Raw genomic sequence first — 10154 nt, forward strand, 5'->3', positions numbered from 1 at the left:
AGAAACAGTTATCAGATGATAGATCAATGAATCAAACAATCTCAGTCCCGAGTATTTTAATTTTTTAAAAACAAATAACAATGCTGTTATCTCGTGAAAAACATCGTTTTTTTTTCATATATCTAAGGATAAGGATTTTTGCATTACCTACAAAAAATATAAATTACTATACTAATAATTACTAGGTTTATGATTTTAATTTTAAAGTGTAATTTATCTATCACCAGTCATCACCAGTGTTGCCATTCAATACACCACCAACAAAATAAAACAACGATCATATCTAAAACTTGTATTTAAAGAGGGTATTTAGGGACATCATTATGATAGAAGTTGCACTCAAGCTTGTTTGCGCAAGCCTTGCCGAATCTACACGGCTTCGGGTGGTAGAAGTGGCACGCCGGGTTTGCGCAGTTCGGATAATATTTGCACATGCTTGGTATCGCTGAAGAGATTGTTTTGTAGTTCGCCACAGGGACCACGTGCGATGCTGTAAGGAGAAAATAACTAATTAATAACTATGTACGTGTCGTTTTTTACCCGAATTGGGCTGACATAAAAGTACCGTTTAGTAATGAAATTTTCAACCATTGATTGGCGTAGCGTACAAAGGAACTTTTTTATTCCTTCGCATGTATGACGTCATTACATCACTTTAAACTGTCATTTATTTTCTCTTAAAATGTGCCATAAATTAAATTTGTCTGTGGTCATAATAGGAAAAAAAGAAACTATATTTTTCTTTAATGGTCTTATAAAATATAAAATGTTGCATTTTCGACCTATTTAAGTTATACAGAAGGGAACAGGTGACCAACAAAGATTACTTTATATTGATAACAATCACCAAACGCTGTATTTGATCTTGAAAATTTGCTGTTATTGAACTAAATTACCAGCAATACTCCAGGGGTTCCGTTGGATAACATTAACCTTACAGTAATTATAACTTCAAGGCAGATCGTATACCCAATGGAATAAATGCTTGAGGAATAATAATAAAAACCTTTACATGGCGTCCCTCAAATACGCAAAAAATAACTACCTGCTAAATAAAACTTTATTATTTAATTTGATTCAGTAGGAAGTCTAAATGTTGTGTACCTATTATAAATTTGTAAATGTATTAACTGTTAATATTATCCTTATATTTATTATCCTTATATTATATAGCTATAAATCATGCAAACTCTACACGAACATAATTAAAAATTAACGATAGTTTTGATTTGGAATGTGAGCAATGAAGCAACGAATGTCCATAGTTCCCCTCGCGGTCGCGGCTTCAAGCCGTCGGTCTTAACTGCTTGAAGCGGTCCGTGTAGGGCCTCTTAATAGTCCATTGAATAAAAAGTTCTAGAGTGCGTGAGTTAGTAACGTAAGATGTTTCTTCGGAAACATGTCAAGAGTCCCTAGGTAATAAACATACTAAAACCCCGGGACCCTAGGAGGAGCCCCGGAGTGGGGGGAGGGGGGAAATGGGTCCATTTTTTAATTTTTCGCTTAAATCTCAAAAATGGTACATGTTAGAGAAAAACTTTCAAGGAAAAGTTGAAAGGCCATAAAATTATCTACAAGTTGTACCTTAATCATTTTTTCCTATATCCTACCGTTTCTGAGTTATACGCAGTAAAAAATGATTTTGGCTCAAACAATTTCCCCATACTACACATCAATCGATCAAAAAATATTTCTTTCTTCCAAAGAACTCAAATGTGCAACTTGTGACCGGTACTGATAGAATGCTCTTAATTAGGTCTATAATTGGTAAAATAAACACATTCCTCTATGGAAGCCTTTAGGAGGAATCGATTGTCAAAATATTGATGATTGATTTGAGATTGATGTGTAGTATGGGGAAATTGTTTGAGCCAAAATCATTTTTTACTGCGTATAATTCAGAAACGGTAGGATATAGGAAAAAATGATTAAGGTACAACTTGTAGATAATTTTATGGCCTTTCAACTTTTACTTGAAAGTTTTTCTCTAACATGTACCGTTTTTGAGATTTAAGCGAAAAATGAAAAAATGGACCCATTTCCCCCCTCCCCCCACTCCGGGGCTCCTCCTAGTGTCCCGGGGTTTTAGTATGTTTATTACCTAGGGACTCTTGACATGTTTCCGAAGAAACATCTTACGTTACTAACTCACGCACTCTAGACCCCCCTTGGAGGGACTCATTCAATGGACTATAAAGTGAGAACATCTACACTAGAAAATACATTTATTGACAGTTTCTCGTGTTTGCGCGCGGCACCAGAGCACTGCGCCAGTAACATGAGAGTGGTGCTCACCCAGCGCGGGCTGCGGCAGCGCGGGCGCGGCGGGCTCGTGCGAGTACGCGCAGGCGCGCCGCGTGCACGCCGCGAGGAACTTGCAGCGCGGGTGGGCGAACGCGCACCGAGCGCCGTAGCGGCACAGCGGGAACGCGCGGCACCAGATCACCTTGCGTTCCGCTTGCGATACTGGCGATTGGAAATATTTATTAAGATATACATATGGAGACGACACCGCCTACATCACGTATGTTCCGCTCAACATAAGCCATATGGCTTAACTGCACGCTCATTTTTTATTTGTTTTAAAGTGAAACGCATCAAACATGTCTTCGTGTGTTACGATATTGCACAAATAATACGGAAAAGTGACTAACATAACTTTTCATCGGTAAGTACTACCTAACTAGATAATAATTTTTAAAACTTAGTTACAGCAAAAAAATGGCGCACAGATTTTGTTCGTGGTGTCTCCTCCATACGTAGTAATATTATCTCAATGTTGAAAACACGCATTGACGATACAATTAACAAATAGACACATAATCACGCTCAAAAATTGTCAAGCAAAACTCTGCTTTCGCGTGTATTAGGCAGAATTTTCTAGAGGAATTGAAATCGATTGAGCTTTTTCAAAGATAGCCGCAGATAAATAGAATAAAAAATAAGTAGAAGTTGTGTATTATGCACATTTTGAATAATTTCAGTTGAATTATTGCTTGAATTTATTTTTTTACTAAGAATTGAATATATGGTATATAATATTTAATATTTTTAAATCTATCTTTAAAAAAATATTGCTAACTTACATGGTGGTATTGAATCATATTTATTTGAATTAGCCACAGAACTTAAAGTAACATGACTGTCACTGCTTGCACTAAGCATCCTCTCTCTCACTTGTCTATCTATCTCTTTCTTATCAACATCAAACACTATGGGAGATGCCTTTCTTTTCTTTACTGGGGGACTTTTTTCCTTCTCACTTTCTACTTCTACACTTTTCCTTTTTTCTCCTTTCTCATCTTCTTTCTTAATTATAACCTGTGTATCACTGTCTTCACTCGTATCACTCAATCTTTTCTTTTCACTCACTACGGGAACAGGTTTTTCTTTTAATTTGTTCCTCTGTTCTTCACTATTTTTAACTTTTAAAACTTTATCTTTTGGAACTATGTAGCTTTCTTTCGATGTTTCATCACTATCTTTTGTTACTTTATCTATTGGTTTTGGAACCGATTCTTTTTCTATTACTGGCTCATCTACTTTTTCTTCAATTATTTTAGAGGTCTCTATGTTTTTCTCTATAATGACTGTCTCTACTGGTTGCATGTCTTGATCTTCCATAGTTTCTATTTGAACTGTATCTTTAGCTTTATTAATTCTTGGTGTATTAAGATTAGTAGTGTCATCATCATCATCTAATAGTCCTTCTGTCTTTAGTTTCTTAGCAAGGAATGCATTTGGATGATATCCATCCATAGTGACAATGAATTGAGTGTCTTTGTCTTTATCTACAGTTGGGTTGTGTATATTTCTGTAACAAAAGTGTATCTTTTTAGTATTAATGCTACTGCAATAGATACTTACAAATTTTGCATATTAATTTTAAATTAACCTAACATTCTAGATTACTACATTATGTCCATCATCAATAAATCAACAAAGTGCTATATAAACCGTGTTTATTTTTCCATAATGCATCCTATATCAAAGTAATTGAACAAGCGAGAAAGTCTTAAATTCGAGTCTTTTCCATTTAATTATGCACTTATTTATAATTTTTTAAAAGCACTTTTTATGGCAAATTTATATAAGTTTATTTATTTCAACTTACATAGTTTCAATTATTAGCGAATCATCCTTTCGTGTCGCCGTTCTACTCGGGACATATTCTGTGTTTAATATCCTCTTTGTTATTTGTAATGGAGAGCAATCATCTTTCTTTTCACTAATGTATCTGCTGTAAATGAAGTAAATAACATAGGAATGGATCATTATAATAATTATTAATATAGTTAAAACTAAAAAAAACACCCTCAAACTATTGCATTGCCACCGATCCTTGATAATTGTACAAAATTTGAATGAAATCTGTCCCTTTGAAGTGGGTCACAAAATTGGATCTTAAGGAATTGGTTACACACAAACATACATATGAATCTAATAAAAGCGTGATTGAAAACGCATTAATTTTTTATAAATTGCTAATTTGTTATTGTGGATAAAAACTTACCCATTACTTTAAGTGTAGTTACGAATGCTATATTAAATATTGAGATACGAAAAAAAAAATCTAGAAAAACGACTTTCAAAAATTATTGAACTAGTTTTAATAATTATAAGTTATTCATGTACCGAAAAAACTACATTTATGATTTTTGGAAGTGAAAACTTCTTTAGCGGCGATGAGCACTTTTTCTGTAATGGGTATAAAATCTTAAACTCGCGTCAGGACACGTGACCTGATCGAAAAAGCGTAAGACGGATGGATATCAAACATGCTCAACGTTAATAATCAAGTTTTCACTTCTGCCGGCATTCCCGGAGTGCTACCCGTCTTTTTTTATATAAAAAATATATGAACTTACTGTGAAGGTTTACTGCTGTTATCACAATTATTATCATCAGTCTGCCTATCTACTTGTATGACAATATTCTTAGCATCTACACACCGTCGCATTGGGAGTACCAACGCTCGCTTCACTTTTTGCGGCTCTGGGTCTACTTTCGGTGGTATCTGTGAATAAAAAATAATACAATAGAGTAATTACACTCTCATCAACATCAGACAAATTATCATAATTTGAAAAAAGTTTGTTTTCAATCGATATTAAGTGTCAGGTTCAACTTAATATCGGGGAAAAGCTTATAAGTTAAAATAAATAAGTAAGAAGGTAGAGATTCACTTTCATATAGTTACCACATCAGCTACTAATACAAAATTTGTCTATTATTAATTCTTCATGTGAACTATAATTTTCAAAGCCGTTGTTGAGTATCCAACACATTTTTGATAGGAATTTATTGCAACTGCATTAAACACAAACATTCCAGACATAAAAAAAGTGAAGTCCCATGTCCCCTAGTGGGGTAAGGGGCAGATGCATTATACATCTGTTTCACTGATCGATTTTTTTTAGGGACAAGTAGGTAATGAGCCTTCTGTGTCCTGCCAGACCGAGCCATTTTTTTTTCTTCGTCTCCACCGGGAATCGAACCCAGGACCCCTTGGTGTTACGCTCACGCGTCAACCAATGTACCGAGGAGGCGGTACAGTGGTTGACGTTAAATATAAAATTCAATTTTAACACTTTATTTGTAGCTACCCTCACATTTAACAAACTCTTATGCGCGTCAGCGACAGCCCGCAGTAGCAGGTTAGACGCGGGCGCGCGCGGACGTGGCCGCACTCGGACAACAGACGCACAACTAACACGCGGCCGCTCTAGTACTGACACCCTGAAACAAAATATGTATACCTTATTTTATATTTTTAAATTGAATATTTTTATTTTATATTTATATATTTAAGCTTTGTTACTATTCATGTCAATTAAGCTATCGTAGTTTATGTTAATTAAAATATAGTTCCTTAACCATCCTTGCAGTTATCTCAACCATAACTTTCTTTACTTTTTTGTATAGTAATGCGATGTATTTGCTATTACAAGTTTACCTTGAAGTCATCTTTTTAGAACTAGATTCAGTCTTTTCAGGGCTATCTTCAGAAACAGAAATCCTTCTGTGTGTCTCCGAAGACTGACTTCCCAGTCGGCTTCTAGCTGGTTTTGTTTGAGGCCGTGAATCAAGCTCTCTTTCTGGTGTAAAGCTGAAATTATAAATACATTATTATACTTTTGCGTAATATACTTTTAATTCTAGCTATTTGTGTATATTGTACACAGCTTATTTCATTAATGAATGATCATTTTATGTGTATGAAGAATAAATGGCATCTCTGGTATTTTTTCTCCTATATTAGTAGTCAGTAAAATAATACTTCCTTTTACCGTATCACCTGAAAGACTTAAAAACTTAAAAAAATTTAGTCATGTCATATCACAAAGGTTTGTGCTCTAAACACAACCTAATTGACATAAGATGATAATTTTTTTTTAGGAGAAAAATATTAATGATGAGCTATAATAGTCCGGGATACATCGCCCATTTTTGCAAGTGATTACTATCAAGCTAATTTTTCGTGAGTAGCTTTATTTTGATGAGATGCCCAATAATTTCATGTACAAAACTCTCGATTGTGGTAGCTACCAGAGGAAACAAGGATAAAATATTTTGATTTGATGGTTCTCGATGTATCCCGGACTATAAATTTAACTTTGAATAATTTATTAATGAGAACGTAATGTCAAACATTATTAATTATTATGTATCTTAAAAGAAATAACACATATCACATAATCTGCTTTAAGAACTAGTAAAATCTTTTTTCTTACTACCTTAAATGATTTTGTAATTAACAACCTTTCGGGGCTACGTGACTTTTGCCTTTCTGTTTCCTTAACCTCTGGTTTCTTGGTTATTTCCCGAGCTCCTAGCCGTTCTCTGATGGGTCTTTTGGGAAGATTTAGTTCAATTTGTGGGAGAATTTCTGGGGACTCTTTATGAGTTTCTTTTGGAGGTGTTAGTGCACGTTTTGCGGGTTTTGGGGGTTCAAATGGCATTTTTTGGGGTTCGGATGGCATTTTCGGGGGTTCGGACGGCGTTTTGGGTAAAGGGGAAGTGGGTTTTATAGGTGGTGTAGCTATAGCTGGTTGACTAATTTCCTGAAAAACATTAAGTTAACAATATATTAGCTGTAATTGTAATGGTCCAATAAATTTATATTGGATATTCATTATACATTAAAAATAATACTCAATCTGAATATGTCTTAAATGTTTACCGTGAATTAAATATTATACTACATGACAAACATAATTAAAGAGAGATATATTTATTACAATATGATTTGATCACATTACCTGTAAAACATCATCAGCGAAATCATTCATAAGTTCCTCAGCCTCGGTACGGATATTCAAAAAATCTTCATCATCAGACATAGAATCTAACTGTTCAACCAACTTTTGTTTCAAACCTTGAATCTTAGCTTCTATGTCATTCATTTCTTTTAGTTGACTATTTGAAGAATCTTTGCTTGAAACTTCTTTAGTTGTTGCTTCATTCGAAACATCAGAATGTGAAAGAATAGTTGCTGGATCTATAATAGGTAGTATTGGCCTTTTAGCTTCTTTCAGCACAGGCTTGGTCTCTATAATTTTCAAGTCATCTTTATAAGAATCCAGGGACACTCCATGGTTTTTAAGAATTTGTCCAGCAAACACATCAGTTATTGACGGTTCAGAGTCCTTTTCCATATTCATCAATAGTGGAGGAATATTTGGCCGTATTCTCTCATGGCTCTTCTTCTTTTCTTTCTTACTTTTATGCAGTTTCTTTTCTTCCTTCTTGTGTGTTTTGATCTTGTCTTTCTTTTTAGCTTTTTTCAAGACATCACCCTTTTTAGATTTCTCTTTCTTCTCTTTGGATTTCCTTTCTTTGGATACAGATCTTTCCTTGTGTTTGTCTTTATCATTTTCTGAAATTAAAAAAATATTTTGTTAAGAACAAAATGTTAATTTAAAATCAAAATGGTGGTTAAAATTGTTAGTTGTATGAAACTCACTTATTTTAATGATTGCTTATAACTTTTAAATAGAGCTTTATAAGTTTAGCACAAATACAGGGTAAAATTATTATTTCTGTATTTAGTAGAGTTGATTATGTATGAGGAAAAGAAAAGAGCAATTTGAATAAAAAATTTGAGTTGAATTTAAAAAATTAAGTAAAATACTTCGTATTAGAGTAAATTACTTAAAGATATTAATCATATGAATAAAATACATACTGAGCGGGACTGCTACAGTGACTTCCTGCAGTTTTTTAAGAACTTGATGCAGCCAGTTGACAAATAACTCAGTGTTGTCACCGAGAAACAGCTGCAAGTCGTCCTCCATTTGCAATTGTGTGCGTTTGTTTGCAACCATCACCATTACATAGTCGGGGAGCTCATCATCTAGAAGTAAAATATTAGATGATAAAATAATATCTGTATGGTACAACTAAAACTATGTTATGACAAAATATATTCATGTTCAACTAGAATTCCATTTCAATAAATAAATGTTAGAGTTTGTATGACTGTATTGATATCTAAGATTGAAAATACATAATTTTGCAATTGTGATTGTGATGTAATATTCAAGTACCTATGTAATATATATTTTGAAATAAATATTCTTTTAGAAAATTATTTTTTATTTCATCCTTTATCATTGCACTTAACCTAATACAAGTAAAAATAATTTTAAGTTTACTTACCCACATAACAGCCCAGCTCTGTTAATTTTGCTTTGATGGCAGACTGAAAAAAAATAAAATTATTTAAATCAAAAGTACATACACTCCCTACATGGTGTGTAACTATCTTGAGGATTTTTAAAGCTGTATGTTTACAAACAGTTTTGTTCGGACTGCAGTGATAAGGGTTAATATTAGTGTAAAGTTTACACACTGTGTTGCCTTTCGTGTACCAATATTAATTGATTTTTCATTTCCTTTTTATATACTCTTTGCTTGTATTATACATAAGAAATAGTATTTTTGTATAGGTGAACACAGCATGTCAATAATTGAATACTTTAGAGAATAAGTAAAAGTTACAAGGAAACTGTGGTTTATATCGAGTTTCACCAATTCTGAGGGGTTTGACCCAGCATTCTATATATTGTCAAATAGCTTGACCAAGTTCAATTATATTAATCAGTTATGGATACTTCGATTATTTTTAACTTTTCTAGTGCTATATGGTACAGTTAGGATTCATTAAAAAAAGTTAAACTTGGCCAAACAGGCAACTCAAGGATAACAAACTAAAAATATAGATTTAAAGTTATAAGTATATGATTGTATGAAAACTGGACATAACATTTGTGTTTAAGGTTTAATCACACTTATCGACCAGTAGAAATGACCCTAAGTACGAATTTCATTTCAGAAAAGTGAAATGGGGCTACCTTTCTTTATAGCTTCTTCTTACTTTTATAAAAAATATTAAGATATTGAAAAAGATACTTGTAATAATACATAGGTTTAAGTACTTACACGCATTTTCTGCCCAATTTCACTGCCGACGACATCCATTTTTGAAAAATTTGTACAATACGTTGTTAAAAGTTGTTGAGTTTATATAGATAAACTATAGTGTTATATTAAAAACAGATTTTTTTGCATGCTCAATCAAAGAACACATGAACCATTGTATCATCTTAAATCTGTAATAATTAACAATTTAAAAATATTACAAAACAGTAAATGCACTCAGCAGTAGGTACCTACTAAAGTAATAACTAATATGGCACAAGTTTGACAGTTCAGTATTGACATTAATAAGCACGTCTAGAAATCCAAATCATGCCCTATGTTTGTTGCCACAAATACATAATTTATATTAATTTATAGGGACTTTCAAATTTTAAAATACAAGAAAAAAATATTATCTTGAATATCAATCAAACAGAAAAACTAATTAAGAAATTCATCGAGTAATTTGCGAAACAAAATTGATGTTTATAGAATATCGACGATAATTTGGTATATCAATAAAATATTGTATGGGAGTAATTTTTGCAGAAGAGTTGTGTACAAGATACTGAGATTACCTAATTATTCTTCGATTTCATGTTACCTACAAAAAATTATCGATATAATTTTTCCGTTCTCTAGTGTTAGGTCATTATTACACTACAGAACTTTATTTTTACACGATTTTTATTAGCTTCACCAGTATGTTTGTATGTTTGTTTGTAACCGAC

General features: G+C 33.0%; 1 protein-coding gene across 2 annotated transcripts; it reads right to left on the bottom strand.

Moving 5' to 3' along the window:
* Positions 1 to 277: 277 nt before the first annotated feature.
* Positions 278 to 9682, bottom strand: Nab2 (Nuclear polyadenosine RNA-binding 2). 2 transcript variants are annotated; one of them, XM_089697214.1, is made up of 12 exons: positions 9445 to 9682; positions 8662 to 8704; positions 8189 to 8356; positions 7263 to 7879; positions 6763 to 7064; positions 5957 to 6109; positions 5613 to 5739; positions 4869 to 5017; positions 4115 to 4237; positions 3087 to 3814; positions 2296 to 2466; positions 278 to 490 (listed from the first exon to the last, which is right to left on the bottom strand). In XM_089697214.1, exons 1-12 carry the CDS (start codon positions 9481 to 9483, stop codon positions 297 to 299), a joined length of 2814 nt encoding a protein of 937 aa, XP_089553340.1. In that variant the 5' UTR covers positions 9484 to 9682; the 3' UTR covers positions 278 to 296. The 2 variants fall into 2 exon arrangements, with proteins under 2 accessions (XP_089553340.1, XP_089553339.1); XM_089697213.1 differs by having other exon boundaries at positions 4115 to 4240.
* Positions 9683 to 10154: the final 472 nt, after the last annotated feature.

This window comes from Colias philodice, chromosome 7 (genome assembly GCF_061535455.1).
Source record: "Colias philodice isolate Cphi_HAF_F1 chromosome 7, ilColPhil1 Martin Lab GWU primary, whole genome shotgun sequence".
Taxonomy (NCBI): domain Eukaryota; kingdom Metazoa; phylum Arthropoda; class Insecta; order Lepidoptera; family Pieridae; genus Colias; species Colias philodice.

What these genes read in the sequence shown, in the direction of transcription:
- Nab2 (XM_089697213.1), bottom strand. Translation starts at nt 9,483, where the DNA reads ATGGATGTCGTCGGCAGTGAAATTGGGCAGAAAATGCGT. An exon ending in TCTAAAAAGATGACTTCAAG is followed by an intron (nt 5,740 to 5,956) that starts GTAAACTTGTAA and finishes ATTTTGTTTCAG; the next exon opens with GGTGTCAGTACTAGAGCGGC. An exon ending in CGCATAAGAGTTTGTTAAAT is followed by an intron (nt 5,018 to 5,612) that starts GTGAGGGTAGCT and finishes TTTTATTCACAG; the next exon opens with ATACCACCGAAAGTAGACCC.